The following is a 25330-nucleotide window of genomic DNA, read 5'->3' on the forward strand; positions in this document are numbered from 1 at the left end:
AAATTGGGAAAGGAGTACATTAAAGCTGTATATTGTCACTCTGCTTATTTAACTTATATGCAGAGTACATCATGTGAAATCCTGGGCGGGATGAATAACAAGAAGGCATCAAGATTGCTGGAAGAAATATCAACAACCTCATACATGTAGATGATACCACTCTAAAGGCAGAAAACAAAGAGGAACTAGCGAGCTTCTTGATGAAAGTGAAAGAGGAGAGTGAAAAAGCTGGATTAAACTTCAACATTCAAAAAACAAAGATTATGGAATCCAGTCCCATTGCTGCTGCTGCTGCTGCTGCTGTTAAGTCACTGCAGTCGTGTCCGACTCTGTGTGACCCCATAGATGGAAGCCCACCAGGCTCCGCCATCCCTGGGATTCTCCAGGCAAGAACACTGGAGTGGGCTGCCATTTCCTTCTCCAATGTTTGAAAATGAAAAGTGAAAGTGAAGTCGCTCAGTTGTGTCCGACCCTTACTTCATGGCAAATAGGATAAAGTGGAGACAGTGACAGACTTTATTTTCGTGGGCTCCAAAATCACCGCAGATAGTGACTACAGTCATGAAGTTAAAAGATGCTTTCTCCTTGGAAGGAAAGCTATGGCAAACCTAGTAAGCAAGTTAAAAAGCAGAGACATTATTTTCCTGACAAAAGTTCCATAGTCAAATATATGGTTTTTCCAGCACTCATGTATGGATGTGAGAGTTGGATCATAAAGAAGGCTGAGTGCCAAAGAATTGATGCTTCCAATCTGTGGCGCTGGAAAAGACTCTTGAAATCCCCTTGTACAGCAAGGATATCAAACCAGTTGATCCTAAAGGAAATCAATTCTGAATATTCATTGGAAGGGCTGATGCTAAAGCTGAAGATTGCATGTGGCCACCTGATGTGAAGTGCTGACTCACTGGAAAAGACCCTGATCCTGGGAAAGACTGAGGGCGGGAGAAGGGGGCGAAAGAGGATGAGACGGTTGGATGGCATCATTGACACAATGGACTTGGGTTTGAGCAAATTCTGGGAGATAGTGAAGGACAGGGAAACCTGGCATGCTGTAGTCCATTGGGTTGCAAAGAATCGGACATGACTTAGTGATTGAACAACAAGAAAACCACCTAATGAATCACGAGAAATGAGTAACAAAGTTATAAAGACTTTGTTGTGAAATATAAAATATTTAAATACAATTAAAATCTGTGTAGATTCATACCAATGCTGCACAGATAACTGATTTTATTTTGTGAGTTGTACCTAAGCACTTGTCTCTAAGTATTTTGTTCATTGTTTTTTATATATTTTTTACTTGTTTATTTATTTGTCATTGTTTTTCTTTTTTTATTCATTAAAACTTCATCCATCACTGAAAAAGGTATCAGTTTCCAAATAACTGGGATGCATATTTGTAACTGAGCTTTGTGGTGCATTGCAAAAATCTTCTATACTGTTTGTCCTTGGCAAATTGTCACATGTCCATTGATACATGTTCCAAAGTTCTATGGGAAATGTGAAAATCACTCAGTCATGTTTGACTCTTTGTGACCCCACGCATTATACAGTCCATGGAATTCTCTAGGCCAGAATACTAGAGTGGGTAGCCTTTTCCTTCTCTAGGGGATCTTCCCAACCCAGGCCTCCCACATTTTAGGCAGATTTTTTACCAGATAAGCCACAAGGGAATATGTGTTCAACTCTGGGTCTGTCAGGCCCATGGTCTCAGCCTCTTTCTACCCCAATGTAGTAGTGTTTCAAAATAATAATAATAAAAACAATTCATGTGGTAAATCATTGTCGTCTGTCATGATTTTTTGGTTGTGTTGTCAAATGAACCTATTAACCAGGTATTTTATCTCTTACAGCAAAATTGCCTTGTGGCCTGATCACTAAATCTGTGATATTACATGTGCTGTGCTGTGCTTAGTCACTCAGTCGTGTCCAACCCTTCATGACCCCTTGGACTGTGGCCCATCAAACCCAGGGATTGAACCCATGTCTTTTGCATTGCAGGTGGATTCTTTACCATCTGAGCCACCAGGGAAGCTCAAGAATACTGGAGTAGGTAGCCTATCCCTTCTCCAGGGGAACTTCCCGACCCAGGAATTGAACCAGGCTCTCTTTCATTGCAGGTGGATACTTTATCAGCTGAGCTACCAGGGAAGCCCTGTGGCCTGAGTTATATAGCAAAAATGTTTGTGGGAAAAGTCTCTGAGAAAGATGTCTATAGCAAATACGCTTACAGTGAAAGTACCTATAACTAGTAGAGATGTGTTAGGATACAGAAATATCCCGAGCCAGTGGCTTTCATGAGAGTCTTCTGGTTCTCTGTGTTCCAAGCCTGTTACTTCCTCATCTTAACTTTCTAAGCAAAAGCACATATTACTACCCTTGTACTTCCTATGTTTTCAATGAAAAATACTCCAAAACCACTATCGAGAAAATATATTGCTATAAGAAATCTCTAGTAACTCACAAAATATAAATAAATCCTGTTCTTCTTTCTATGACAAATTTTTACTGTATAGTTACTATCCTACTATTCCTGCTGGGAACTGTATACATAATATGCACAAGGAGAAAGGTTCTCAAAATGTCAACTAATGATTACTTTTATAATTTTGGTATGTAGTGAATGACTTTTGGTTTTACTTCTCTAAATATGACAGAGTAAGAGAAAAAAAATAAAATCGTGCAATTTTCTGTGCTACTCATCCTCTTTTGGTTCTGTTTTTTTTTTTAAACTGTGACAAAGGGCCTTCCAAATATAGTGTAGTATATCTTAGTGACAGTGAAATTCCAACTCTAAAAAGCTACATAATGTTTTCTATATAGAACAATAAGGTAATATTATTTATTATTAGTAAATGCTCAATAATGTTATCCTTATTTCATATGTAAATGTGATTCTTAGAGATTTACATTTTGGATCTTTAGTTTTTTTAATTAACTGGCAATAAAAGGTCGATAAGTTTTAGGTCAAAATAGAAATGTGACTATTTCTCATCCTCAGTCTTTATACAATATATGTATGTAAATTATTTCTTATGAGTAATTGTATACCTGGTAGGGAGCACCATTCATGAGATGGAAGGAGAAATTTAGTAAATTATATTCTACTGGGACAAAAGTGGCAACATTCTTCTTGCTAGTACTCTAGAGGGATGGAAGTAGGAGTTTGTTAGGTGCTCCCCCAGTGATCCAGAAACTGTAATTGATTATTTTCAAGATGGCATTTCAGTTTCAGTGACTCCAAATAATTTTCCTCCCCCCACCCCAGTTTTTTTTTTTTTTTAACCAGAGTGATTCTTTTAAGGCAAATCTGTCTAGTCATGCTTATCTTAAAATGTCTTAGGAATCTGTTTTGTTCAAGGAACCAGGTTGCCTCTAAAACACAGACTTATGCAAAGGAACATACTGCTATACCTTCCATAACATGGAGTTATTCTAATTCTAGATTTAACTGTGCTTTAGAAAGCCACCAAAATGACCTCTAGCAGTCACAACAATGAGAAAAGTATAGATGTCACCTACATCTCTCAAAGAACTCTTATTTCATTGGGAAGATTGGAAGTTTCTGGTCAGAGAGCTAGCGAGGTAGATAGAGATACAGATAGGGACAGAGAGACAGATCTCAGAGTCGTCAACTTCCAGGCCTCTCAGAGCAGCAGGAAGTTGCTGCTGATAGCAAAGCTTCATACTGACATTTCTTTAAGAAATTTAAGTGGGTTGTTTTTGTCATAAATACAAATTCAAAACAATGTAAGAATCCTATCTGTTTCTCCTTTTCTGTCTTGCTCTTGTTTACTTATTACTTTCTTACGTGCTCTTGTTACTTGCTCTTGCTCTTATTATGTGCTAATCCTTTGCTAATCATTGTATCCACACATTATCTCATTTCATTCCCAGAACAATCCTAGGAGGTGAGTTTTATTTCTCTTGCTTTAAAGGTAAGGAAGTGAAGGCTCTAAGAAGTTCAGATGTGAAAGAACTGGATAAATATTACCATGTAAATAAATACTAGAAGCTGAACTTGGATCTAGATCTTTATGTCAGAAACTGCGACTTTATAGCTTACTTTTAAATTTGTAACGGGTAATGCACACCTGCCTTAGGGAATGTGACAGTGTCTGGTTTACTATTGCAATGAGAAGGTGAAATAGCCTGATAGTCATGGTAAAAGCCCCAAGAGTGAAATGTTACGTTCACTAAAGTTCCATTATTTTCAGTGGATCACTGAGAAGACTTTTACATATCCTTGTATGGGGGGATTCACCAGGTTTTAATAGAAATTTCAGTAACTATTAAATCTATAAACTATTACATTTGAAAGTTCTAGAACAGCACTGTATTTCTTCCATGGTGAATATGTTTTATATATGTACTCTCCAATAGACAGATGTGGCTATTGAACATTTGAAATGTGGCTAGAAAGCCTAAGGAATTGAATTTTTAATCTTAGTTTCAACTTTAATTTTAAAAGCTACATGTCGCTACCATATAGGAGAATATATTTCTAGAATGTCTATTGTGAGGTCATGATCGTGTGCAATGTGATATGGATAGTTAAGTGAAAGGAAAAAATGTCATCGTTAAGAAGTGAAAATAATTTTCCAAGTAGAGCCTGGTGGGCTTCCGTCTATGGGGTCACACAGAGTCAGACACGACTGAAATGACTTAGCAGCAGCAGCAGAGAAAGAGCTAAATATGTCCAATGGTTTCTTGTAGCAAAATGTAACAGAAGGTGAAAATCAGATCAATGATGATGCCCACACATGCATAAAAAATGAAAAGAACCAAGGATATGAGATCTAGAAGCAGCCAGAGAGAATGTAGTTCAAGTATAGATGAGAATTCTTTTAGCAGTTTACACAATCTCAGTCCAGTGCTGCTTTGCTAGGTTATGTTTTGACAAGAAGTATTTACACACAACAGACACACTTGAAAAATGAATGATTATTTGAATTTTAAAAAATTAAATAGAAATGTGGTATGTATTAATAGTAACAAATGCATTTTTCTTTTATTTAGGCAATGGGAAGGATTATGGGAAAGACTACAAGCTTATTTTTCATTTACAAAGGAAACCTAGGCTGGAACTCCAAATCAAAGAGGTGGATGAATTTGGAAACTATAGCTGCCCTCATTATAAGGGTGCCATTGTAGTTTACAAAGTACCTAAAGAAAAGATAGTCCACAACCTGGATGAATCTCTTATATTTAATGAAAACAATTATCAGTTGCCAATTTGCAAGTTAGCATTGAGATTACCAAAGGTGAGTAATTTTACCTTCCTAATTACTATATTTTGTTAATTTCTTGTAATTCCCTACAAATTCAATATTGCAGACATCTGGATACTTATGGTTAAAAGGAAAGCTAGGAATAATGGTGACAAGGAAGGAGTGAGTAGCTCCAAATTAAGAGTAATAGAATACATATCAGGATATAAAGTTCTTTCATATCATCATTATACTAGGAACAATTCAAGTTGGTTTGATCCTGAGAGGATGTTGTTAATGACTATTCATTTTCTATAACTGCATCTGATTAAATAGAAAAAAACAGTTATAAAAACATTGAAAACATTTGGAACACAACACTTTTAGAAAAATCATGTGGTGAGAAGAAAAATTGTTTTGAAATACATTCAGTGAGAATTAACCAAATCCTGCACATTTAAGAATTAATTACTCTTTCATTTCTGATTTTACTTGAGTTCTTTTTTCTTGGTTAGTCTGGTTAAAGTTTTTTCTATCTCATTTATCTTTTCAAATAACTAACTCTTAGTTTCATTAATCTATTAAACTGTCTTTTCAGATTTTATTTCATTTATTTCCACTCTTAAAAAAGGAAAAATATTAATCACTCAGTTGTATCCAACTCTGTGGGATCCCATGGACTGGAGTCTGCCAGGCTCTTCTGTCCATGGAATTCTCCAGGCAAGAGTACTAGAGTGGGTAACCATTCCCTTCTCCAGGGGATTGTACCAACCCAAGGACCGAACCCAGGTTTCCTGCATTGCAGGCAGATTCTTTACCATCTGAGCCACCAGGGAAGCCCCTATTTCCACTCTAATCTTTATTATTTCATTTCTTCTGTTAACTTCAGGCTTTTTTGCTCTTCTTTTTCTAGTTTTTTTAGGTATAAAACCAGATTGTTTATTTGTGATTTTTCTTGTTACTGAAGTAAACCTGTATCATTATGAACTTTCTTCTTAGAACTGCTTTAGCACAGATTTTGGTGTTTGCATTTGTGTTTTCATTTGCCTATGTATTTTGTGCTTGTGTCTTTGAATTTCTAATAGCTCATTGGTTTTCAGTAGCATATTGTTCAATCTCCACAAATTTGGTGATTTTCTGAGTTTTCTTATGGTTGATATTTAGTTTCATGACGTTGTTTGGAGAAGATGCTTGACAGGATTTCAGTTTCCTTGAATTTATGGAGACTTGTGACCTAAGTGTACGGAAATGGCCCATGTACACTTGAGAAAAATGTGTATTCTGCTGTTTTAGATGGAATGTTTCTATTTTCTTTCTCTATATATGTATATCTAATCTATTAGGTTCATTTCGTTTAATGTGTTGTTTAAAATTGATGTTTGCTTATTATTTTTCTGTATGGATAATCTATCCATTGATGTAAGTGTAATATTAAAGAGGGACTTCCCTGGTAGTCCAGTGGCTAAGACTCCAAGTTCCTAAGTATTGCTGTCAATTTCTCCCTTTAGGTCAGCCCTAATATTTGCTTTCGACTCGGACACAACTGAGCGACTGAACTGGACTGAACTGAATATTTGCTTTCTTTATTCTAGTGCTCCTTTACTGGGTGCATATATATTTGTAAATGTAACATCTAAAGAAGAAGTTACAATTGACAAAGTAAAAAATAAAAAAGATCATAAGAAACTACTATAAACAATTATAGACCAGCAAACTAGGCAACCTACAAGAAGTTCCTAGATTCCTAGAAACAAACTATCTTCTAAGACTTAGTCATGGATAAATATAGAGAATAGAGGATACTTAATCATGAAGAAAATCTGAATAGATTGATTTCTTGTAAGGATATTGAAATGGTGATAAAAAAAAAATCTCTCAACAAACAAAAGTCTAGGACCAGAAAGCATTAGGGGTGAATGCTCCCCAAAATTTAAAAGAATATTTAATACTATCCTTCGAACTCTTCCAAAATGTTGATAAGGAGGCAATGCTCCTAAACTCGTTTCATGAAATCGGCATTACCCTGATACCAAAACTAAATGAGGACACCACCAAAAAAGAGAAAAGTACAGGCTAGTATCCTTAATAAATGTAGATGTAAAAATCCTCATCAAAATATTAGCACACTGAATCCAACAATAGACTTGTACAGCAGGATCAAGTGGGATTTATCCTCAGAATGCAAGAATAGTTCAACATCTGAAAATCAATCAATGTGTTATACCACATTAACAAAATAAATGATAAAAATCATATGATCATCTCAGTAGAAGCAGAAAAAGAATTTGACAAAATTCAACATCCATTTATGAAAAAATATCAACAAAATAGGTATAGAAAAAAGGTACCTCAACATAATAAATGCAATACATGACAAATCTACAGCAAACACCACACTAAATGGTGAAAAAACTGAAAGCATTTACACTAAGATCAGGAATAAGACATTTTACCAAAGAAGATATGAAGATGGTTGATACAATATGAAAAGATGTTCAAGGTCACTAGTTATTAGGGAAATGAGATTCAGCACAGCAAAGAGATATACCTCAAATCTCTCATATAGAATGATTACTGTCAAAAAGACAAGAAATAACAAATGTTAAAGAGGATGTGGAAAAAAGGGAACATTTGTACACTTTGGGGTTGGTGGAAATATAAATTGGTGGAAATCTAAATTGGTCCAGCCACTGTGAAAATCAGCATGAAGATATTTCAAAAATTAAGAAACAACTACCATATGATTCAGCTATTCCACTTCTGGGTATTTATTCAAAGTATACAAAAATATTAATATGAAAAGATATATTTACCCTATCATCATTTCAATATTATTTACAATAGCCAAGATATGGATACAACCTAAGTGTCCATCAATAGAAGAATAGAAAAGGAAAATGTGGTATATATATATATACAATGGAATACTACTCAGTGATTAAAAGAATGAAATTCCATATGTAATGACATGGCTGGACTTTAGGGTACTTAGTTATATTATTAACTAAGTAATATAAGTTAGACAAAAGAAAGACAAATACCATATGATTTTACTCATATGTGGAGTCTAAAAAACAACAACAACAAAATGATTAAACAAACCAAAGCAAAAATAAACTCATAGATACAGATAACAGATTGGTGATTACACATCAGAGGGGAGGGTGTTTTGGGGAATGAGCAAATGGTTGAAGAATGTCAATTTTATGGTGATGATTGATAACTAGATTTTTGGTTTTGTGCACTTTGCAGCATATACAAATATCAAATTATAATACATACCTGAATCATAAATAATGTAACATAACAATTTTACTTCAATTTAAAATGAGTCAATTACTTTTGTCTAAAATTCTTATTTGTATTGGGAAAGTAGGGTTGAATTGTTCCCCTCAACTTGTGAAGCAAAAAGTCAATGATGTTATTGCTATGCTGCTGCTGCTAAGTCACTTCAGTCGTGTCTGACTCTGTGTGACCCCATAGACGGAAGCCCACCAGGCTCCCCCATCCCTGGGATTCTCCAGGCAAGAACACTGGAGTGGGTTGCCATTTCCTTCTCCAATGTGTGAAAGTGAAAAGTGAAAGTGAAGTCGCTCAGTCGTGTCTGACCCCTAGCGACCCCATGGACTGCAGCCCACCAGGCTCCTCCATCCATAAGATTTTCTAGGCAATAGTACTGGAGTGGCTTGCCATTGCCTTCTCCGTGTTATTGCTATACATACTATTTATTTTAGTGATCCAGGACTTGTACTTCTTAACTATAGCCTAATGAGAAATGAAAAATGTATCACTCCAGAGGAAGAACAAATTTTTTATCCTTTAAGGAAAGTTGAGTAGTTTTCCTACTTTTATGATTTTTATATTTTTACTTGTGTTATGAATAGCAGAAACATGTTCTCTATGGGATATGATTTTGTATTTATTTTAACTAAATTAGTAAACTATTTAATTTGATAAATATTAGTTGAAATTATCAAATAGAAAATTTGCTAAGCTAGGCATTGTGATAAATACTGAGCTATATAGGATAATACAAGCCCTAAAATGGCATTGTCCTGAATGGTAGCCACTATCCACATGTTTCCATGGAAACTTGAAATATGGCTAGTCCAAACTGAGATGTATCATAAATGTCAAATACACACTGGACTTCAAAGACCTAGTACAAAAACAGAAAATATTTCATTAATTTGTTTTTAATGATTTCATTGTAAATGATAATCTTTTGGATATGGAGTTAAAAATGTGTTACTAAAACTCATCTCACCTGATTAAAAATTTTTTAACTAGAATATTTTAAAGTATATTTCTATAGGATATCATTACTCTAAATTATTGACAATCCAGCAGATTGTGCAAAACATGAACAAAATTACCTTGTAAGGTTGTGAATAATTAGATTAATGGTATAAACAGTGTACTAATAGTTATTCAGAGGAGGGAAATTGTTTTTCTGGAAGTTAAACTCGAGAAAAATTTCAAAGTGGTTGTGGCAATTTATCTGAGCTTTATAAGTATGTAGAAATTTGGCCACAGGAAATGAAGAAAACCTATGTTAGGCTGAGGAAATGGAATGAATTTGACTGGGGATTGTAGGCATAGTTTAGCAGGACTTCAGAATTCACCTAATAACCATTATAATAATTTATAAAGTACCAAAGATCTTTCAAGTGCTTTCCATTCGTTGCATCATTAAATTCTCATAAAAATCACATGAGGCTTTATCATTTTATAGGAAACTTAGGCACGTTGTCCTAAGTTATAGGCAAGTTGTCCATGGACCAAAAACTAATAAGTGTCAGAAGTGGGATTCTGACCCAGAAAATCTGCTTCACACATGGGCAACCACAGAGCGCTATTGTCTCTTGAGCAGGTGACACAAGGATTTTTATTCAAGGATGTAAGATAGATTTTAGGACACTCAGGTTCTCCCTCGGAGAAGGCAATGGCAAGCCACTCCAGTACTATTGCCTAGAAAATCCCACGGATGGAGGAGCCTGGTAGGCTGCAGTCCGTGGGGTCGCTAAGGGTTGGACACGACGGAGCGACTTCACTTTCACTTTTCACTTTCACACATTGGAGAAGGAAATGGCAACCCACTCCAGTGTTCTTGCCTGGAGAATCCCAGGGACGGGGGAGCCTGGTGGGCTTCTGTCTATGGGGTCGCACAGAGTCGGACACGACTGAAGTGACTTAGCAGCAGCAGCAGCAGGTTCTCCCTGGAAGTTGTAAGACCATTTCATGTGTAACATGCTTTAGTGTAGAGGTGACAGGACATGGATTCTGGTCATTGGCACTGAAAATAGCCATTTGTAGGGGCCCAGAGACATTAACTCTACTTGCTGGTTTCAGAGAGCCATCCTGAGGTTCTTAGGAGGCATGAGTAAGGTAGCTGACTGTAGCAAACCACTGATACTGAAAGTGACATTTTAAGAAGGGTATAGCTGTATATCCACTATCGGTTGTGGGTTTTAATTTCCATGTAGGTTCCTTGCCCTTGCTTCTCCCTGTGTTTGGGGGTCTCTTCCCTTCGATAGTCACATCAGTTCAGTTCAGTTCAGTTGTTCATCATGTCTGAATATTTGATAACCCATGGACTGCAGCACGTCAGGCTTCCCGGTCCATCACCAACTCCCGGAGGTTACTCAAACTCATGTCCATCAAGTCGGTGATGCCATCCCACTGTCTCATCCTCTGTCGTCCCATTCTCCTCCCACCATCAATCTTTCCTAACATCAGGATATTTTCCAATGAGTCAGTTCTTTGCATCAGGTGGCCAAATTACTGGAGGTTCAGCTTCAGCATCAGTCATTCCAATGAATATTCAGAACTGCTTTCTTTTAGGATTGACTGGTTGGATCTCCTTGCAGTCCAAGGGACTCTCAAGAGTCTTTTCCAACACCACAGTTCAAAAGAATCAATTCCTCAGTGCTCAGCTTTCTGTATAGTCTAACTCTCACACCCAAACATGACTACTGGAAAAACCATAGCTTTGATGAGATGGACATCGGTTGGCAAAGTAGTGTCTCTGCTTTTTGATATGCTGTCTAGGTTGGTCATAGCTTTTCTTCCAAGGAGCAAGTGTCTTTTAATTTCATGGCTGAACTCACCTTCTGCAGTGATTTTGGAGCCCCCCAAAATAAAGTCTCTCACTGTTTCCATCGTTTCCCCATCTATATGCCATGAGTGATGGGACCAGACGCCATGACCTTAGTTTTCTGAATGTTGAGCATTAAGCGAACTTTTTCACTCTCCTCTTTCACTTTCATCAAGAGGCTCTTTAGTTCTTCTTTGATTTCTACCATAAGGGTGGTATCATCTGTATATTTGAGGTTACTGATATTTCTCCCGGCAAACTTGATTCTAGTTTGTGTTTCATCCAGCCTGGCATTTCTCATGATGTACTCTGCATATAAGCTAAATAAGCAGGGTGACAATATACCGCCTTGATGTACTCCTTTCCTGATTTGGAGCCAGTCTGTTGTTTCATCTTAGGTTTTAACTGTTGCTTCTTGACCTGCATACAGATTTCTCAGGAGGCAGGTAAGGTAGTCTGGTATAGCTGATTCTTATTATTTACGTCTTAGCTCAGACATCACCTCCTTATCTATATTCCTCCATCTCCTTATCTCAAGTTGCTATTTAATTACTGAACCTCTTAAAACTTAATTCATAACACTTATCATTAACTGAAATTATTAGATTTATTTATTTATTTATTTCTACTTGCAATTGCTTCTTGAGAGAGCAAGGTCCATGTTCTGGCTCTAGCATTAGTGATTAGAAAAATGCCTGTCATACTGTTCAGTTCAGTTCAGTTCAGTCGCTCAGTCGTGTCCGACTCTTTGCAACCCCATGAATCGCAGCATGCCAGGCCTCCCTGTCCATCACCAACTCCCGGAGTTCACCCAAACTCATATGCATCGAGTTGGTGATGCCATCCAGCCATCTCATCCTCCGTCTTCCCCTTCTCCTCCAGCCCCCAATCCCTCCCAGCATCAGAGTCTTTTCCAATGAGTCAAAAAGCCTCTTAATGAAAGTGAAAGAGAAGAGTGAAAAAGTTAGCTTAAAGCTCAACATTCAGAAAACTAAGATCATGGCATCTGGTCCCATCACTTCATGGAAATAGATGGGGAAACAGTGGAAACAGTGTCAGACTTCTTTTTTTTGGGGCTCCAAAATCACTGCAGATGGTGACTGTAGCCATGAAATTAAAAGATGCTTACTCCTTGGAAGGAAAGTTATGACCAACCTAGACAGCATATTAAATAGCAGAGACATTACTTTGCCAACCAAGGTCTGTCTAGTCAAGGCTATGGTTTTTCCAGTGGTCATGTATGGATGTGAAAGTTGGACTGTGAAGAAAGCTGAGTGCCGACGAATTGATGCTTTTGAACTGTGGTGTTGGGAGAAGAATCTTGAGAGTCCCTTGGACTGCAAGGAGATCCAACCAGTCCATCCTGAAGGAGATCAGTCCTGGGTGTTCATTCGAAGGACTGATGCTAAAGCTGAAACTCCAATACTTTGGCCACCTGTAGGCACTCTAAATATTTATGGCTGGTTGAATGAGGGGAAGTCTACAGAGTCCCTTAGCTTCTACTAAAGTTTAGGAATTACTGACTTAATGGAATGCTTGAGTACTCCCATATCTGTGATTTATAGGCTGTGTTCAAACACTTGGCAGATAGGCCAAGGAGTTGACTTGGATCAATATTGAGGATTTGAGAGCAGAGAAAGGTTACATCAGGGGTGCAGTCTAGATAGTTTGATTTAGCACTTTACTTCCTAAGATCATTGTTGTTTTAATCGGGTAACTAAGAGGGAGACAAGTAAGGGAGGCTGTTGGGATTCTCTGACAGGATTCGGCCAGAATTTCACTACGATGATGATAGAAAATGGAAAGAAAGGCTCTTATGTGAGACAGGACAACTTGAGGTACAAAATGTGACCCAAATTCAGCTTTCAGTTTGCAGTGATTTCTCTGTAGCCCAACTTCATGAATTAATTAGTCAAATTAGCCAAGCTAGAAAATTAAGAGGTTTATATAGGATTTTTCTCAATGAAAGTCTGTTTAGAGATTGTCCAGATCTTTTCCATGAGCTCTTCCTTCGCTTTGATTCTAGAACAACTTCTCCACCTGTTTGCCTGAGCAATTCCTACTGGCCATCCCTTACAGCTTTGCTGAAGTGTGACTTCTCTCTGGAAGCCTTCCCTTACCTCCTTCTCTACCAGGTTAGGTGCTCCTGGCATGTGTTTCCACAACTATGCTTTCCTTATTACTGGAGTTATTATATTTTATTATAATTACTTGCTTTCCAATAGACAAGTGTTTCTCAGTCTCTTTTCTCCTTCTAGGGGATCTTCAGACTATATATCTGTTTATGTATTGTGTGTGTGTGTGTGTGCATGTATATATATATATATATCATACATTAAAAATTTAAGGTTTTTTGTCTTACCTAACAACAATTTTTCTCTCCTTAAGAGCGATGTTACCTTGGTTGGGAATGAATATAATCAACCATGCAGATGCATCCACTATTCTGCTCAAATTTGGATTATCAGTGCCATGTTTATAGTACACATTTGATAATTATTTACCTGGAGAAGGAAATGGCAACCCACTCCATTATTCTTGCCTGGAAAATCGCATGAACAGAGGAGATTGGCAGGCTATAGTTCATGGGGTCACAAAAGGGTCAGACACAACTCAGTAACTAAATAATTAGATAAATGAGATAATTTTTCAAATCCTAAAATTGTCCAATCTTGAAATTAATCATCTTGAGACTATATCGTCATGTTAAAAAATACATTTTAAATGTCTCCTGCCTTTCTTATATAAACATATAGCAAGTATGCCATCTGTCTTTTTTTTCCCTCCTAGATAGGTCTGTATAGGGATTTCCAGATTCACTCTTTTGACCTTTTCTCACAGTGTAGCCTGGCAAGCTACAGACCATAGGACTGCAAAGAGTCAGACACAACTGAGCACACATGCAAACGAACTCTTTACAAGTAAGTTTCTTGGCATTGAGAAAGAATCTGTGCCTGGAAAACTATTTCCCTCATTTAAAACTAACATATCTAAATGGGAATTGAAACTGTGACCTCTATTTCTGTGAGAACCTCTATTTCTTCCATAAAGTTCAGAATTAAAAAAAAATTCCTCTCAGCTAGACAGTACTAGGATGTGCTATTTTTCAGGAAGTAGAAGTAGCCGCATTATATGGGGCTTGGCATTAATGCTTACTACAACATACATACATTTATAGATGTGGTATAAATTAGGTGAAAACATCTGTCAAAATTCAAAGTGTTTTCCACAGAGAAGGCAAGCAGTAAATATTCATATCTATGTATATAGATATAAACACACACACATTGGCATTCTAATAATTATAAGGTATGACCTTAACGTACTACCTCTGCTTTCCAACAATGTGAATATATCACCCATTACTTCATGCTTGTGAGTATCTCTGTTTATCTTATTCTTCAGCCTCCATATTCCATTCATTCATATTTTAATTCATCCAACACACATCTTTTTGTCTCCTTGGGCCATGCAAACTCTGGTGTTCCAATATATATGGTCTCATTCTTCCCTTACATCACTACAGACTACTCTCAAATCAGAGTGTAGAGTGAGCCTTGAAACCATCAGTCAGATCACCTCCTGCCTCTGCTCCAAACACTGCAGTGACTTTCGGTTTCACTCAGAGTAGAAGATTCTATATGAACTTGCCCCCTTGACACTAAGACTTTTGTTTCCTCTTTACTTACTTAACTATTGTCACAATGGCTCTCCGACTATTTTTGGAACTTGCTGCTAATGCCTAGGCTTTAGGTCTTTGTATTAGTGGTTCCCCCTGCCTGGAATAATCTTCCAACCATTAGATACCTACAGGGCTAACACCTTCGTCTCCTCCTTCAGTTTGATCAAATTTCAGCTTCTCTCTGAGGCCCACCTTGATTCTATTTCTTATTGCACTCAGCTCCAACCCATACAACTTGACACTCCTGATCCTTCTGAAATTGCCCTGATATTTCTCTTTCCTCTGAAGCACTACTACCTCCAAACTTCTATTTCCTTATGTATTATGTTTATTGTAGGAGCACCTCCACTCCACAGCCAGTACATAAGGTCTTGAGGGTAGATGTCTTTATCTGTTTTGTTCACTGATGAATCACAAGGAACTATTATAGGATAGTATCTGGCATAAGTTAAGTCTTCAAGAAATGTTTGTTGAATGGGTGAAGTCACAAATAGAGCTTGCATTTAAAATACCAGAAGTGTAAAGAAGAAAGTAAGAAGCAACAAGAAGAAAACTAAATTAGCATCAGAGGATTGACAGAATTGGCAGTGGCTGCTTATGGATGAGATGCAGTAAGGGTATCACTGTGGAGGTATCTTTTGGGCTGAAGAGCCACAGTGACAAGAAGTCTGTGTGCTGTGTGGTCAGGAGTGCACCCAGGGTGACATCAGTTCTGTTCAGTTCAGTTCAGTTGCTCAGTCGTGTCCAACTCTCTGCAACCCCATGAATCACAGCACACCAGGCCTCCCTGTCCATCACCAACTCCCGGAGTTCACTCAAACTCATGTCCATTGAGTCGGTGATGCCATCCAGCCATCTCATTCTCTGTCGTCCCCTTCTCCTCCCACCCCCAATTCTTCCTAGCATCAGACTCTTTTCCAGTGAGTCAACTCGACACATGAGGTGGCCAAAGTATTGGAGTTTCAGCTTTAGCATCAGTCCTTCCAATGAACACCCAGGATTGATCTCCTTTAGAATGGACTGGTTGGATCTCCTTGCAGTCCAAGGGACTCTCAAGAGTCTTCTCCAGCACCACAGTTCAAAAGCATCAATTCTTCGGCGATCAGCTTTCTTCACAGTCCAACTCTCACTTCCATACATGACCACAGGAAAAACCATAGCCTTGACTAGACGGACCTTGGTTGGCAAAGTAATGTCTGTGCTTTTTAATGTGCTATCTAGGTTGGTCATAACTTTCCTTCCAAGGAGTAAGCGTCTTTTAATTTCCTGGCTGCAATCAGCATCCACAGTGATTTTGGAGCCCAAAAAATTAAAGTCTGACACTGTTTCCACTGTTTCCCAATCTATTTTCCATGAAGTGATGGGACCAGATGCCATGATCTTTGTTTTCTGAATGTTGAGCTTCAAGCCAAACTTTTCACTCTCCTCTTTCACTTTCATCAAGAGGCTTTTGAGTTCCTCTGCACTTTCTGCCGTAAGGGTGGTGTCATCAGCATATCTGAGGTTATTGACATTTCTTCCAGCAATCTTGATTTCAGCTTGTGCTTCTTCCAGCCCAGCGTTCCTCATGATGTACTCTGCATATAAGTTAAATAAGCAGGGTAACAATATACAACCTTGACGTACTCCTTTTCCTATTTGGAACCAGTCTGTTGTTCCATGTCCAGTTCTAACTGTTGCTGCCTGACCTGCATACAGGTTACTCAAGAGGCAGGTCAGGGGGTCGGGTATTCCCATCTCTTTCAGAATTTTCCACAGTTTATTGTGATCCACACAGTCAAAGGCTTTGGCATAGTCAATGAAGCAGAAATAGATGTTTTTCTGAAACTCTTGCTTTCTCCATGATCCAGCGGATGTTGGCAATTTGATCTCTGGCTCCTCTGCCTTTTCTAAAACCTGCTTGAACATCTGGAAGTTCACGGTTCACATATTGCTGAAGCCTGGCTTGGAGAATTTTGAGCATGACTTTACTAGCGAGTGAGATGAGTGCAATTGTGCGGTAGTTTGAGCATTCTTTGGCATTGCCTTTCTTTGGGATTGGAATGAAGACTGACCTCTTCCAGTCCTGTGGCCACTGCTGAGTTTTCCAAATAGCAAATAGCAGGTATCAAATTGCAGCGGGCATGAGCTTCTCATCAAGAACTGGAAGGAAGACTACCGCAGTGAATGCACACAGGAGGGACAGAGAAAGGGCTTGAGATTTGAAAGTTAAAGAGGGTCCTAATGATAGCTGGCATTTCAATATGATCTTCTGAAAATGGTCACATAATCAATATATATGTGAAAATATATGGCTGAAAAAGGTGATTTATTTCCAAGTTTTTCTTAAGATGTGCTTCAAACTTCCTCCTTTTACAAAATACTGAAGCCAGTTCAGTTCACATGATGTCTATTCATGCTTTGGTGGAAACCAGGCGAGTTTCAAAGAAGTGTCAAAGGGTTTTAGGTGGCAGGAAGTAGCGTGCGTATGTGCTTCTGAAATCACGTCATGTAGGTGGCTGTCTGTGCAGTTCCGTTATTTGCAGCAGCGTGAGTTGTGGCTGCCTTTGAGTGGTGACTCTTCCTGTCTGTTCAGAGGCTTTGCTTTGAAGGAGAGAAGGGCTCCAGGTGGCTGCTTCTGCAGGACTGTTTTCAAGGTCCCAGTCATACCTAACCTTCATATTTACGTAAGCCAGCCATTGACCCAAGTTTTGCTTAGCCTGAACTTCCTCTTTTTAAATTTTTTTAAAATGAACTCCTGACATGTGATTTCTAGTAAATAATAGTACTGCATCAACCCTTACTTTCTCACCACATAAAATAACTTGCTGTGTCAAAGGAAGGAAGCATGCAGAGGCTGGTGCAACATTCAATTCTTCAGAATCATACCACTTTCTTACCATTTAGGACTTTCATTAGCATCTCCCTGCCCTGAAAGGGCTGACTTTCTTTGCTGTATGATTTCCCCCACCCCAACCACATGACTACTAAAAAAAGACCTTGATTAAATAAATGAGATGTTTCCACTATTGAAAATCTTTATATTCACAGGTACTACAGTTCTATCCAGGTTTTTTAGTAGTAACAATTTAAAAAATTATATTACGTTTCAACAATGAAATGGAACTTTTAATGCTATTGGTAAGAAAGCAGATTTAAAAAAAATTAAAAACAAAAAATAACCTGTGAGAGAAATCAGAGTTGTGTGTGTTGTAGGGAATGGTAAATTTAAAATAGTAATTTAAAAATTTTTGATAACTTCGTCTCATGTTTTTCGTACTAAGTACAACACTGTATTGCTTCATATTCCACCCCTACCAGTTATAGAAGAAAGGCACTAGAATCTTGGTAAGTAGACACATCATGTCAATGTCTTTATCTTCTGAAAGTTCTCAAAGCCTTCTCACTCTTCCCAGTGTTTCAGGGCTGGCGTCCTAGGTGCTGCCTGGACATGCCTTCCCAGCCTGGAGCCTAACCTTCCTCTAAGCCATCAGAATGAACTTCAAAGACAATTTTGCCCAGGTCACTGAAAAATGGACTTTATATTGTACATGACACATGAAAGGGAGAGAATGAGCAAAACTGATTTAGTCAGCAACAGGGTCCTATATGTTTTGGAAAGCGCTTCGCCACCGGTTTAATCAGAAGAGAATAATTGCCTTGTCTTTTCCTTCTCCTTCCTCTTCTCTTCCCCTCCCGTTCTTTGTCCCTCTCCTCTCTTCAACTCATCTCTCCCATCTCTTCCCCTCTCTCTTCCCCTTTCTCTGTCTCCTCTCCTCCTTCCTCCTCCTTAACCCTCTGTCCTTAAAAGGAAAGGTTTTCTCTGCTCAGTGGGCAGTACCAAGAATTACGCAGTGTTTGGCCATATGGTTTTCAATAATTCTTTCATAAAGGAAGTACATATATTCCTGCCTGTCTGGAAAAATGTAACAAAAATAGGTTAATTGCTATATTTGGATTCATTCTGTTAAAATAGTAACATTTAATAAGTAAAAAATGATGTCCATTAATTCAAACAATTTTCTAGGTCCTGAAGTCTTTACTGTGGCTCAGCAGTAAAGATTCCATCTGAAATGTAGGAGTCACAGGAGGTATGGGTTCAATCCATAGGTCAGGAGGATCCTCTGGAGGAGGGCATGGCAACCCACTCCAGTATTCTTGCATAAAGAATCCCATTCAGAGGAGCCTGACGGGCTACAGTCCATAGAGTGGCAAAGAGTCAGACATGGTTGAAGCAACTTAGCACACATGCATGCACGGGCGTGTGCACACACACACACACACACATAAAATGAAGGGCTTAAAAAATGAATACAGGTCAGTCCTAACTTTCAAGGAAATTATGGTCCAGTGAAGGAAATAAAGCATAAACACTGTAAAAGTTATAAAACAATGCAAAATATAAATAATAATTGAATACAATAATACAGTAATATCCCAAGACAGGAAATGATGATAAATTGCAAATAAGTGACTGAGATGGTAAGTGCTAGGACATTTCAGAGAATTTCCAGTAGACTGAGGTGACTCGGGGACACTTCACAGAGCAAGATAGATGAAGAGAATGTTTAGGTTCTGGAGAGGAAGAGAGAAAGAGGCAGTGGGTTCCACACGAGAGGGATGGCATGAGCTGAAACTTACAAGTATCAAAGCACAAGGTGTGTTTCAAGAAAGGACAATGAACAGAACAGCATGGCTTGAATGAAAGAATTGGAAAAATCATACTGGAAATAAGTTGGGGAAAGATCATACAGGGATTTGAATGCCTTATTTAGTTCATCCAAATGTCTCTGTGAAATTGTTATGGAGGAACCTTTTGTCAAAATTTGACAAAAGAATGTGATTGATTTCATCATAGAGAGATCATGTAGAAAGGAGAGATTCCTTAGGATATGAGTAAACAGCAAAATCTCTCAGCCTCTGGATTCTTGGAATGAGTCTGTCCATACTGAGGATAGAGAAGTAGGTATCTAACTAGTCATCATTGAACTTATCTTTTGTCCTATAAGTAGTGGCTAGTGATTGGAAAATTTTAACCAGGAGGGTGATGTGATCAAATTTTGTTAGCTTATTACTGTGACAGCCTATAAGTATATATTAGAAAGAGATGGTACATATACACAATGGAATATTACTCAGCCATTAAAAAGAACATATTTGAATCAGTTTTAATGAGGTGGATGAAAGTGGAGCCTATTATACAGAGTGAAGTAAGTCAGAAAGAAAAACACCAATACAGTATACTAATGTGTATATGTGGAATTTAGAAAGATGGTAATGATAACCCTGTGTGCAAGACAGCAAAAGAGACAGATGTATAGAACAGTCTTTTGGACTCCGTGGGAGAAAGCGAGGGTGGGATGATCTGAGAGAATAGCATTGAAACATGTATATTATCATATGTGAAACAGATCGCCAGTCCAGGTTTGATACATGAGACAGGGTGCTCAGGGCTGGTGCACTGGGATGACCCAGAGGGATGGGATGGGAAGGAAGGCAGGAGTGGGGTTCAAGATGAGGAACACATGTACACCCATAGCTGATTCATGTCAATGAATGGCAAAAACCACTACAATATTGTAAAGTAATTAGCCTCCAATTAAATAAATTTTTAAAAATAAATAAAAATAAACAATAAAAAAGAGAAAGAGATGGGTTTCAGCCACAGTAAAATAGAAATCTAATGAGGCAGTCCTTAGACTAGATGGTGATAGCCTGATGCGCAGACCATGGCAGCAAGGATGGCAAGTGGAGAGCAGGGCTGGAGCAACTGGACTTGTTGATGGAGTGAATATGTGTGGGGATGGAAGGCAGAGGACATTGGGAGATGGACAAAGTTGTGGAGTGGGCTCTTATGGGGTGGCTCTCAGGATACTGGATTGAGCTGTTGTCCTTTGACACAACTTCATGTTTCACTGATTTTCGTTTGGGAGTGTGTTCAAACTTCCATTTCATCTCCGTTCCCTCTAACGTCTCATCCAGTAGATCACTGCCACTTTCTCCTTGAAGCCCTATCACCAGTCCCTTTTTCTATCAATACTTCTAGGCTACATGAGTGATAGGTAGTTTTTCTCAAAAATAAATATGATTTTTTCTTTTCTCCTAAAACATTTCAATTGGTACTTTATTGATCAAAGTCCAAGCTACTTACCCATATATAAGACCCTTCACAAACACCCACAACTTACCCTTGCAACTCTTCATATTACATTTACCCAAAAAACATCTTTGCTCCACTTCGGCTTAAGCTCTCACTTTTTTCACACGTTATTGTCTTAATTGCCTCATGGCTCTTCCCAAAGCTGTCCATGTGAGCACTGACTCCATACTTAGCTCTATTATCACCTCTTTAGAAGAAGCTCTTAAATTTCCCAGGCAGAATAAGGTACTACACAGTAGCTAGAACCAAAGCACTTTGAATATGTACTAACACATGGTCTGTTATAAATTGAATTTATATAATAATAAAAGTAATGATAATATAGCTAATATTTATTACTCTTGGATAGTAACTTGATAAAGCACTTACACATATTAAACCATTTACTGAAACAGTCAGTGGTCGAAGAACCTGAGGTATGGAGAGGTTTGCGAACCCGTTTGTCTGATTCCAATGATGGCATTCACAGCCCCTCTACCCAGGGACTCCTTTTGTGTTAGAGCTCCTCAGAGCTGGGAGAATATCTCATTCAATCCTTTAATCCCATCTCTAATACACATTCAATAATGTTTTGTTGAACTATCAAAGGATAAACGAATGCATGCTGGGGAAATTGATAAAACAATTAAAGGTGGAGTCTTAAGAGCTGACCAAAGCTTTACCTGCTTCCTTTCCCAGCTAACAGTTACAATTTAGCAGAAGCCTTTCATGACTACAAAGGAATGACTAATGTGGGGATTTCACACACTGGCCACAGATAGGAGGAAGATGTTTGCAACTATCGAGGACTTTCCCAGCACATTCACATCATCACCCTTTCTGTTGGAAAGGCTGTTCCTATCCAGAAGCAGGAAAAGCAAGTCAGGAAATTAAGAAAAAAAAAAAAAACCTGTTAGAATATTCCAGAGAATTTTGTTCAGAGTTGAACAGAAACTTTGACAGATATTTGTGCCTGACAAAAACTTGGGATTATAATTGAAATGTGAAACAATGAAGAGACAAGGTGAAAGCTTATACAAGTTCTCACAGTGCTGTGTATCTTGATTTGTTGAGTTGTTTTTAAAATCAACATGGTCTCCCACATAGCTGTATCTATGTATCAAAAGCATCTGCTTTGGCCAGAACTTCCTGGACTAGTGAGGAAGCTTTTAAGCATATTCACAATAGTCAACACTGATGGAGTACTTGCTAAGTTCCAGGTATGTTTGAAGTTTCTATGTGCATTAAGTCATTTAATCTTCACTGCAACCCCATGTTATGTCTACTGCCTCACCTTCAGTAGATAAAAATATGACTCTGGAGATACTAATTTATATATTAGGTTTATCTATTCAAGACTGCTCTTGATGACTTTCCTTTACTGATTCCACGTGTCTTCCATTTTGTTGTTCAGTTGCTAAGTCATGTCCAGTGCTTTGCGACCCCATGGACTGCAGCATACCAGGCTCCTCGGTCCGCCGTGCTCTCCTGAAGTTTGTTCAAATTCATATCCATTGAGTGCATAGTGCTATCTATATTTCCTGAGTTATCCAGGACCTTGCTTTATTTTATGCCTGCAGTCATCCCTAAGACTCCTTCCTTCTCCTTGTGCCAGCTCTTTTGATCATTTAGGGTTTTTTGAATTGATCTATCCAGTTTCCTGGGTCCTCAGGTTGTCTTCTTTTGTGATTGACTCCTTCAAAGGTTGAGAGATAATCAATTCCTTCCTCTTGAGAAAGTCATAATCAAATTGAAGCCTTAAATAGAATCATTTTCTAAGAAGTAATTTAAAAAAATAATGAAGAAACAAAAGTTTGGCTGCAGTAAAAAGTGTATAGTTTTAAAACTAAGAAAGATCTGAGAGAAACAAAATGGACATTTCTAGGATTGGGAACAGCCTGATTTCATTTCCTAAGATCTTAATTTCTAGATAATCTCCAAGTGAGACCACTCTGGGTCAGTTCTTTTAGCTCTAAACTCAGTTTTTACTTTTTTTCCACAGTAATTTTACTTCTCTGTGGGCTTATTAGGATCTCAGATCTTTCCATGTAGAAGCCCTTCCTTTCATTGTGCGGACCAAGCCTTGAGGAAGTTCTACACTGTGCAGTAAAAATAATAACTGTGATGAAAACAATAACAGGATATTTATCGACTGACACTTGTGTCTTTTAATCTGTCTATATATATACTTACATATATATATATATTTAAAGGTATGAGTGGAAATTTTCAGAAACACAAAAACAGAGGAACTACAACGAAACTTCATGGACTCATCACGTTTTTTTGCCATTCTTGTTTCATATAACATGGAATTTTTATTTGTTTGAGTATTTTAAAGCAAATCACAGTTATTCTATCACTTTACTTATAAATAATTCTGTTTGTTTCTCTAAGGGTAAGGAGTTTTTAACAAACAATGGCAAAACCCAATAGAATTGGTAGTTATTACTAATAGTATCTACTATCCAACCCATGTTCTATATTTACCTACTGACTCACTTTCCTCCTTTTACTATTAATTTGTTCAAAAAACAAGTTCTGAAAAGTATTCATACATTGCATTTGGCTTTGTGAGTCTCCTCCTCCATTTGTTGAATTCTCAGTGTAGGTGACATCCTTTACAGACATCACCTTAATCTAGCCTCAGAGCATACTTCAGAGGTAGGAGCCATCGTCTCTGTTTCACCAGCAAGAGTTTAGATGACTTGCCTTGACTTGCATAATCTCACAGGGTAGAGGCTGTGCGAGACCCAGTATTCAAAGTCATTCCTGTCTCATGCTCTTCCACTTCCCTCATTCCTTACACAAGATGGGTCTTCTGTTTCCTTTCGTCTGCCACTTTTGTCGCTACATCATAATTCCTCTCATATCTTTTGCCCCTTTCAATGTATTTGGCAACTCTAGCTCTTTCAGGAAGCCAGGGTGCTTGAATCTTTTGCTGAAACTAATAGAGCAGCCTTAGTCTCATAAGGTGGTTTCCTTTGTTATCTGGAATTTTAAGCTCTTGCGGCAGAAGCAGATTTCTCTATCATCTTGGTTTTACATACACAGTGACTTCTGAACAGCCCAGTAGGTTCCTCTGTTCTATCCACATAGATAGCTCATAGCTCCTCATTTTCAGAGCAGACACTGCTATCCTTTTAGCATGATGAAAGCTCTGGCTTTCTCTGGCTCAGGATATGAGTTCACATTTTTAACTTTTTGTTGCTGACCTATCACTCAGATACCCTCAAAATGTTCTTTATGGTTTTAAAAGAACAAAAATACTTTCCATGCATGTTTACAGTAAAAGATGGCAAAAGGTAAGATTACTGGCAAATAAAAGTCAATGCTCAGTTACATTTTCCCCAAAGTTTAGAATTCTAAGTACTTTATTTTTTAGAACAATAACATACCAGCTTTGAATAAAATGGATTCACATAGTGAGGCAGTTATTTTATTTTTAATCCTTTTGAATCCCTGATCCTCTCAGTAGATCTTAGATTGGTGCTTACATGGTTTTAGCTCTCTCAAATACCTGCAGAGTTAACAAGCAGAGAACAACTCAGGCTCAGAGATCTTGGCTGGCAAGATAATAATATTGTTTTAATTGGATCTGTTTTTAAGATTTCCATGTGTTTATACAAGTTAAAAGGCATTTCCACTTATGCCTGAAATATGATTTTTTAAATGTATTTGCATTGATAAAAAAGTAATTTTAAAGAAAACTGTTAAGTAATAGCTATTATCTTGAGTACTTATTACATGCAATGATCTGCTCAAAGTTATATGATGTAGCCAAAGATTTCTTTTAAGGGCACTATGAAGCAGATACTATATATCATCATGTCAATTTCATGAATGAGGCAAATGGGACACAAACCTGTAAGATCACAAGGTTGATAGATAGTATCATTAGGAATTGACCTCTTTCCCTCTATCTAATGCTGCTTCCAAGTCCAGAGCAGTGATGATATTTGTGACTGGTGAGCTTAATACAAGAGGTGCTAGAATGGCCAAGGGAAAGCCTTGTCTCACATCCTTCCCTTTATATACACAGAAGGATCCATAGTCTTACAAATTTTAGCTTTAATATTACATCTGTTACTTAGTACGTATGTTTTTGGTCAAATTATTTAATCTCTCTAAGCTTCAGTTTTCTAGGGAATCCTCCTCTACTGTTGGTGGGAATGTAAGTTGGTGGGAATGTAAGTGGTGTAGCCACTGCTGAAAACAGTGTA

General features: G+C 37.9%; 1 protein-coding gene across 1 annotated transcript in view; it reads left to right on the top strand.

The window, feature by feature from the left end:
- DTHD1 (death domain containing 1) overlaps positions 1 to 25330 on the top strand; it is a 94994-nt gene that overhangs the window by 36650 nt on the left and 33014 nt on the right. The window contains exon 8 of the mRNA XM_055434995.2: positions 5020 to 5264. Within this exon, the coding sequence (XP_055290970.2) occupies positions 5020 to 5264 (245 nt within the window). The remainder of the gene's footprint in view (positions 1 to 5019; positions 5265 to 25330) is intronic.

The sequence above is a fragment of the Moschus berezovskii genome, chromosome 5 (genome assembly GCF_049115385.1).
Source record: "Moschus berezovskii isolate FMDL1 chromosome 5, NW_MosBer_1.0, whole genome shotgun sequence".
NCBI classification, from domain to species: domain Eukaryota; kingdom Metazoa; phylum Chordata; class Mammalia; order Artiodactyla; family Moschidae; genus Moschus; species Moschus berezovskii.